The sequence below is a fragment of the Poecilia formosa genome, unplaced genomic scaffold (genome assembly GCF_000485575.1).
Source record: "Poecilia formosa unplaced genomic scaffold, Poecilia_formosa-5.1.2 Scaffold601, whole genome shotgun sequence".
Lineage (NCBI taxonomy): Eukaryota > Metazoa > Chordata > Actinopteri > Cyprinodontiformes > Poeciliidae > Poecilia > Poecilia formosa.
Window position 1 is genome coordinate 90,067 of NW_006800540.1, and position 9,083 is coordinate 99,149.

General features: G+C 36.7%; 1 protein-coding gene across 1 annotated transcript in view; it reads left to right on the forward strand.

Moving 5' to 3' along the window:
• LOC103130042 (voltage-dependent T-type calcium channel subunit alpha-1H-like) overlaps positions 1-9,083 on the forward strand; it is a 113,202-nt gene that overhangs the window by 17,730 nt on the left and 86,389 nt on the right. The window contains exons 6-8 of the mRNA XM_016665619.1: positions 2,264-2,332; positions 2,502-2,686; positions 6,457-6,583. Of these exons, the coding sequence (XP_016521105.1) occupies positions 2,264-2,332; positions 2,502-2,686; positions 6,457-6,583 (381 nt within the window). The remainder of the gene's footprint in view (positions 1-2,263; positions 2,333-2,501; positions 2,687-6,456; positions 6,584-9,083) is intronic.

Genomic DNA, 9,083 nt, shown 5'->3' on the forward strand with positions numbered 1-9,083 from the left:
TATATATATATATGTATAGCCTAATGGCCTAATATTACTCACCACCTGTTTTTAAGCCGACGAGTTCTAGCTTCAGAGATTCAGCAGCTGAGACTGAGTCCAAAATCCGATGCGAGATTCATCCGTGCTGCAGTGAATCCGTCTCTCTCTAAAGTTATTTCCCTCTTCTTCCTCACATCGTGTCTTTATGAAACCTTCAAAACAAAAACGGAAGATTTAGGAGCTATCTTACTTTTGACAGAGTGAAAGAATTACATATAAATAGGAGTTTTTACCACCTGTGTAAAGTTTGCTGGTGAATGTTATAACACGTAATATAAGTTTTATAATATGTTACATTATTTCATTTCTAATGTAGGCTCTTGTGTCAAATAATCTAAGTCAGTGTTAGAGAATAATACAAAATTTTTTATAAGATGTATGGAATCTCAGTTAGCCTTCATAGCGGGGCTGAACCCGTATTACACCAAGCACTGTAGCTAATATTAGCTGGTATCTCACCGGTGGACATAAATACAGTAAAGTAATATTCTAATGACAAAATATACACAATAATATGTCCATCTTACTTAGGGTTAGGGTTAGGGTAGTAAATACAAAACATAAAACATAGTGTGGAAAATACGGTAGTGTCAGGGCTTCATTTGAAATACCCTTCAGTGTAGGACACACGTCATTGTCTCTCAGAAAAGAAAAGAAAAAAAAAGAAAAGAAAACAGATAAAGTCTACACTGCAGAGTGAAAGTCAGCAGCCTTCAAAGTCAGGTTCAGGTGATTTCAGGAATTTTAATTTGAATATGAGGATCAGAGTATTGTGGTAAATTTTCATTTTATTTATGCAACCAGTTATTCCACTTTAAACTTTACAAATTTAATCGTAAGCTGCTCATGAACCCTAGTGCACATCATGCAGTATTCTGCTGCTTCACCATTACATGACCTAATGAACATGACTCCTTTCTTTAGCATCATATTCATCGTCCCTAATAACTTAATTATCTTTTGCCCTTTTTTCGTTATGTTTTTAGTGGAGATCATACAAAATTTATTTTATTTAGCAAGAGGCATGGGAAGCAGTTTTCTGGACTATTTGTCTGCTTCCCAGACCATTTATGGAGTTATGTTTCATAAATAGGTGATGGCATAATAAAGGGATTTTAACAGGTTAAGATATGGCTGAAGTTAGGTGCTATTCAATACATTTATTTGTAAAGCTATTCTACTGTAACTAACTGTTCTTAAACTACTAAAGGAGTTCCATGAAAACCTGAATGGTAAGATAACTTTTTAATTGTTTTAGGAGCTTTTGGAAGTTTGCATCAGTGATGTCTCTTCTTATCATGTCTGGTAAAGGCCTTTAATTTCCATACCTATTCTTTTTATTATATACATTGCAAGATATCTCTTCTTTTTAAGCTATTTGAAACCTCCGGTTAAGAATTCATCTTTAGTTGAAACTAATTTAGTCGATAAACTGTGAGATTAATTTGGTTTTGAAAACCAATGACACTGTCTAGTTTATGACATAAGAAGTCATTTAAAGTGGCAGAAAGTCATTACACAGGATTGGTTATTAGAGGTGCCCGCAGAAGAATTTAACTTCCCATACTGGGAAGGTCTTAAAACAACATGTAATCTCTTTAAAGTGCAGTTTCCTCTGTTGGAGAGAACAATTTCATTTTGTCTTGTGCACAAGGTTTTACCATATGCTGAAGATAATGGGGGGGGAAAAAGACAAAATGTTTCCGTCTGCACAGACTGGGGATTATTTGTTTGCAGCTGATGCAACCTTAGTTTGAGATCAGCGATCACGTTTGTTCGCTTTTGTGTCCACTATATCTGCTATGGTAAGTAATTATATTTATATAGCATATTTTCAACAACAAGGCAATGTAAAGTGCTTTACATGAATTAGAAGGAAATACAACAAAGCAACAAATCAAAAGAAGAGCAAAAGAAAAAAATAAAACAAAAATCTATAACCCCACGTTTAAGAATAAGTAATCCATGATTTATAAACTGGTAGGGGTTTCTCTGGATTCTTGTTCCGATAATGTTGAGTTAAGGTATGAGTAGTTTCGCTACATAAACTAAATAATTTCTCTGGATTCTAAGTTGGCCTTTCTTCAGCTCATTATGTATCATGTTTCTATCCAGGCTCAAAGCAAAAGCTACTTGGACACATTACCTTTGAAATGACAAATGCTTCTTGCTTTGTGTCAGTGAATGCTCTCATACATGTGCCTGTGTGTGTCTGTGACAGGAGCGAATGTTTCTCAGCGTGTCTAATTACATCTTTACCATCATCTTTGTGGGCGAGATGATGATCAAGGTAACCATAACAGAACCCTTTTACTGCACAAGCATTTCACTCATACGACTTTTTCTAATCTCGCTCATGAAAAGAGTCAATTTTCCTCCTGGGTGGGGACTAGAGAAGTTTTATGTCTCGTCCTTTTTTATTGTTTAAGTAATTCAGTTGGATCTGTGTGTGTCACCAGGTTGTAGCAATGGGCCTGTACTTTGGAGAAGGTGTGTACCTTCAGAGCAGCTGGAATGTGCTGGATGGCGTGCTGGTTTTTGTGTCCCTGGTGGACATTCTGGTCTCCATGGCATCAACAGGTGGAAATCGAATCCTGGGCATGCTGCGAGTCCTTCGCTTGCTTCGCACCCTGCGTCCGCTCAGGTAGGGCGATGGAACAGTTCCTCATGTGTCTACTACACTCACATCCTGAAGTACTTCTTCTGTTTTACTACAAGTCTATGGCAAAGTATTTGACCTTGGAAGACTTCTTTTGTTCTTGCCTCTTTTTTTTTGTGTCACTTTAATATTTCGGCTCATCAAACACATTGAAACATCCATCCATGATAGTGTGAGTAAATACAAAACTAAGTTTTCAAATGACTATTTAATGTAATAGTAGAAAAAAGCTGTCCCTATGTGCCTTAAGGCATTTGAGATAGATTAGTGTGTCTACATCCTTGTTTTGAATGGTTTTTGACCATTAGTTGCCAGTTAAAGGTTAAACCGTATGAACTGGATGTAACACTTTACTTCTTTACTTTGACTAGGCCACTCCAAAACTTTAATTTAGTTTTTTCTAGAGGTGGACTTCATTTCAATTCATGTCATCCAGATTCGGATTCAGCAAAGCAGCCACAGGCCATCACCCTGCTAGCACCATGTCTGACAGTCCATCTACTGAAACACTGTTAGTTTTAGCCTTGGAAAATTTACACACACCCTCCTAAAAGATACACCGATGTCTCTTCAATCCAAAGACTATCAAGATATTATTTAGTCCTTTGTGTTTCTTAGCGATGGATTTTTCTTTAGAACTCAGACAGCTGCGGTGGCGCAGGGGTTAAGCACAACCCACATATGCAGGCCTTAGTCCTCAACGTGGCCGTTGCAGGTTCGATTCCCGACCTTTGCCGCATGTCTTTCTCATTTCCCACTTTCCTGTCAATTAACTATCAAATAAAGGCCACTTGAGCCAATAAAACCTCAGACAGCTGCAGAGATGACAGTGGCAAACCTCTGGTGATGAGATTATCTGATAGTCAAAATAAAGGAACTTCCATATAAGGCAGTAGGAACATATGACAAGGAACCAAGGTGAAAACAATCAGAGAAATGTGGAACATCTAAGTTGTGAACTGAGCGATGGTGAATACTAAGCAGAAATAAACTGAAAAGAGGCAGAACAAAAAACATAAGGCTCTCACCAACCAAAAGCTTAAGACTAATAGAAGAATTCAAATAAAATTCACCAAGAGCAAAACACAAGATGAACTCTATAACTCTAACACAAAGGAATGAAAAGCTATGGAAAGACCTTCATAGTATAAACAGCCCAAATTAATCCAAACATGAAAAAGCTTCACCATGTTTTCTGCATTTGTGGATAATACCATACCTTAACATGTTTATTTATACAGCTCTTTAAAAAAAACAACACATGCTTGACCAAAGTGCTGCACTGCAGGTAAAACACAAAGCAGAGATAAAAACCCTTAAGATCCTAAAAACAGTAACATTGCACTGAATTGTACAATCACTAAGACTAAACAGTGAGAACAATGTCTGACTCAAGTTGAGTTAAAATCAAAACAGTAAAAGTGTTTTCAAGTGAGATTTTAAAACATCAACAGAGTGCTTGTCTTGTGTGCAGAGGAAGCTCGTTTGGGGCCCAACAGAAAACGTTCAGTCATTTTTTAATTTCCTCTTGGATTTAGGATTCACCAGCAGCATCTGGTCAGCTGACCTGAGGGAACGACATACATCGTTCTTCCAGCATATTTGACCAGCCTGCTGGTCAAATTGCTGGTGCAAGGCCATTAAGTGACCTGAAAACAAATAGCAGAACTTTCAAATTGATCCTGAAATAAATAGGCAGTCAGTGCAGAGATGCTATCGCTGGAGAAATGTGCTCTTGTTTCTTTGGACCTGTTAAAATTTATGCCGGTGCATTTTGGACTGGCGTGCCTGTCTAATTCCTGTTAAAAAGGAGTTTATCTAATCCAACAAGGAGTTCATAAACATAGATTACTAATTCCCAGTCTCACCTAAGAAGCAGAGATATATCAAAGATGAAAAAAGGATGATTCTAAAACATCCTTATAAAATTCTGGTTGATAACCTTCTTGGTTATCGACCAGGAAGGTGGGAACTGGTGGGACATTTTGGACAAATTAAATCATTCAATAATCATTCTAGCTGGAGTCCCAAAGTCTTAGAAATGTTTTTGCCTACCATTTTGTAATCTAACTTAAAATGTTTTTTGTGCAGGTCATGAGAAATGTTTTTTTTTTTTTTTTTTTTAACTTGTTCCAGATTGATTTGCCAATGACTTTTCTTCTGGACTGTTCTTGAATTTCTTTAGTCCTGAGACTAAAGTAATCGCTAACATGTTGTAGGTAATCGCTAACACCTACTTCATGTTGTCTGATAGGTTCTATGTTAGTGATTTCTTGATTCTACAAATCAGGCAGTAACTGGGCCTGAATGTGACTAAGGACACTGAAACCAATAAATGTGGTTAATTACAGATGCAGGGGCACCGCTAGGAATCTTGGGCCCCATGACAAAAAATTGAATTGGACCCTTCCTGTGCACCTGCTGTTACAGTTTCTTAAGTCTATCTGACCAATCAAAAGCGTCACAATTTTAAAGGCTTGCAACTGCCTTCTTTTCTTTGGTCCAATACCGATACTAGCACAATATTCATTACTAGTGAATTTTACATCCAACAGTCCGCAAACAGTATGCAAATAGGTAGCTTAATTTTTTATTAACAGTCATAGGCAACATGCAAAATATACATAAAGCAATAAAGACTTCTCAAAAATGCTATGAAGTTGCATTTTGTTCAAGCAGCAGTATATAACTTTAATTAAAAAATATGTTTCTCCATATTTGTTAAAGCTGTCACCATGTTGTGTAGGACTGTCTGGACTGACAGGAGGCCATTTTTTTATGATCTTTTTATAGAGATTGTTTGAATTTCTGTCAGTATTAAATATTGTTTGTTGTGTAATTCTAAAAAGAGCAGAGAGACAGGAAAAATCTCTATGGATTCCCTGTAATTCCCTGAACACAGTGTTGCTCACCTTTATCACTGGGACGGGAAGATTAGGCTGGTATGGTGGCTAGAGCTGCTGCTGACTGACTCATCTGTTGTTAAGTGTGATAAAAGGTACAGGGGCAAGTTAAATATATGAATATGTTGGTAGATTTGTTCCTTCATTCTTTAAAAGAAATGGAGGCAAACAGTCTGTAGCTAAGCTAACTGTGCTAAATGGTTGATAATTGACAGTCTACCCACCTCTTGGAGAAGAACTGGGTTACAAATTGACAAATTGAGGGTAGAGAACATTCCTTTTCTCTCTATCTCCCTATATTTTTAAAACCTGACTTTATTATTTTTCTTGGCAGCATAGTAACTACCACAGTCATTCTTGTCTTCTACCAACTGCTGCTGAACACAGTCACCTTAAAGCGTTAAGCAGGAACGAACCATTTCATGCAGATCCAGAGGGGTGTTCAGGGCAAATATGGATGTGTGCTTTTTGGTCTGGGAGTGACAACATTTAATTGATACTAATATTAATTTTGTTATTAACAGGGCCTTCGATTTTTTTTCTATTTCTATAAGATCCCCCCAAAGAAATTATTTTGTGGGAGGGTCCCCTGTCAGCCAGAGGCCCTTGGAATTGTCCTAACTTTTCCCCCCTATACAGCGCCCCTGCACAGATGACTCATGATTTGGTTGAAATAACTTTCTTCCCTTAGTCAATGAAAACATTTTAGAAATGTGCTTTCTGTATTTACTCATGCTATTTTTGTCTGAATTAGAATATTAGAGTGACAAACAAAAACGAAAGAAGAAATTTTTAGGAGGGCAAATACTTCTTCACAGCACTGTACACTAGTGTTGTTTTTGTTTTTTTCAGGGTGATAAGTCGGGCTCCAGGTTTGAAACTGGTTGTTGAGACCCTGATTACATCTCTTAGACCGATTGGGAACATTGTTCTCATCTGCTGTGCATTTTTCATCGTGTTTGGAATTCTGGGAGTGCAGGTAAACACATGTTGTTTATTCTTGTTCACCTTCTGTTTTGGATAAAACCTTGTCAAAATTACAAATGTAATTGTTTTCATTGGAAAAGGCTACTAGAAGAAAGATACTACTTTGAGAGGTCTAAAATAAATGAGGCACAGCTAAGAATGGTTTCAGGTAATAAAAAGTGAGGCAGAACATTGTGAGGAAATGCAAATGAGCTGCTGATTATGCAAAACACTCCTTGAAGTAATTAAAAAAGCAGTGACTACAGAAGGATTGTGCTGAGAATATTTTCCTTGAAATCAATAATTTGAGTAAAGCATTTTTTGAATTATTTCTCAAAAAAATAAACATACTAACTTTTAATTTTTATATAAATATTATTTAAAACACAAATAATTCAATCAATCAATTTTATTTGTATAGCACAGTTCAGCAAAAAGGCAGTTAGCCCACTAACTGCTTTGAACAGTTAGCCCCATGAAGGATATGATGTTTGTTTTTGTTTATATCCTAAAATGACTAAATTAAAGTCATAAAAACATCATACAGTCACCAATTTGAGAAACTAGTATCAAACATAATATTTCGATGAGTACTATCATAAAAATTATCAATGCACATCATACATAATTGTCAATGTTCCATTTATTATGATTTGTGGTGCATAGAAGCAGTGTTGTAGTCAAGACCACCTAATCCGAGACCAAGTCAAGACCAAGACCAGCGCCTCGCGCTACATGACACAATAAAATGTGAAATATGATCAAAATTCCTAATCAAATTCCTCTGAAAGCTTCACATTTCCATAAAAAACACCTAGACATTACAGTAAATACTTAGAGCTGAAATAAATTTAAACAATACTCTGTTTATCTAAAAAGATAACACCCTGGGCATTTGCCCATATCATTCATGTCAGAAATCACCCCTGTCTGCACCATAAAACATAGCAATCATGGCAATGCCCTGATGGTAAACAACGCTCAACTATGAAAACTGACCAAAGAGCAACAAGCAAGAAGTAACCAAGCACAAGACGCTCGCCGTGACTGTTCTCACCCTCTCTCCTGCTACATGAAGCCAGGCAGTCTGCCACCATGGCACACATTGCAACTGCCATGTGTGCATGGCAGTTGCCATGCACATATATTATAATTATATAATATATATAATTAAATAAAATAATGATAGTTACTGCAGTGTTACGCAGAGCATTACAAGAACGGCTCTCAGTGAGGCTTCAGTCCTATTTTCTTAGTAAAGAGAAGTTCAGAAGAATCGGATCGTTTGTGAATGTCACCCCAGCTAGCATTGAATGTTTGGAGCACGTCCGCTTAACGTTTGTCTTGAACATCCGCCGAACGTCCAGTGATTACGTTTGATCGACGTCCAAATGAAACTCCAAAGGACGTCCACAGGACGTCCTCCCGGGACATTCACCGGACTCAAAATCGATCACCATTAGACTTTCAGCGGACTTTCATTTGAATGTCCGCTGATTACTTTCAGTGGACTTTCGCATTTTTCTTTTTAAAAATCAAAAGCTATATAATGGTTATGCTAGGTCCGTGGAAATGCTAACATAGCAGCAATTTTATTGGAATGCAAGGTTTTCATGATGAACAGTTGTCTTCCATTACTATGCAATATTAATCCAATGTTTTAACAAATTGTAGAAAAGGAAAGCTGGCCCCACACTTACTGTTTTCACATGGAACGGTTGTCTTCCGTTTCCAAGACATATTAATCTAATGTAATAAATTGTAAAATTGATGACAACCACTTAAAACACTTGGCAAAGAATTTATTAATTTTATAGTATTAACATTAAAGACTACCCACAACAAAATATGATAATCACATTTATTTATACATATGTACCAAAAAGACATGAAACCTTCTTAGAACAAAGTAAAACAGCACAGTATACATTTTAATACAATGGGTTTTTAGAAAATACATTCACAATAACAAAAAATCAAAGCAAAATCAGCAAAGTAACCCAGTGCTTAAAAATATAATTTTAAAAGAAATATTTACACCAGAACTTATTTTATGAGCGTTGACACATGCACAAAATAATAACAAAAAAACAAAACAAAAAAACAAACCAGACAACCTTGAGCCTTAAAACTTTTGGTGTTCTGAATCAGACACTTGGTTCTTTGGTACAGCCTCTGAAAAACAGACAAAATTTATATATTTTAAACTGAGACGTGCATCATTCATGGTTTTATGAAACAAAACGTTTCATTGGTTACAGAGAAACATGCATAACAAAGTCCAGCTATAGGATAATATACAACAATTCACACAATTTTAGACTGAAAGGCACATGAGATTCTGCGACAGACTGGTGACCTGTCCAGGGTGACCCCGCCTCTCGCCCAGAACGTTAGCTGGAGAGGCACCAGCAACCCTCCTGACCCCACAAAGGGACAAGGGTGTATAGAAAATGGATGGATGAGATTATACTTACTAAATATTTCAGTCATCAAGAGCTGGTGACCAGAAA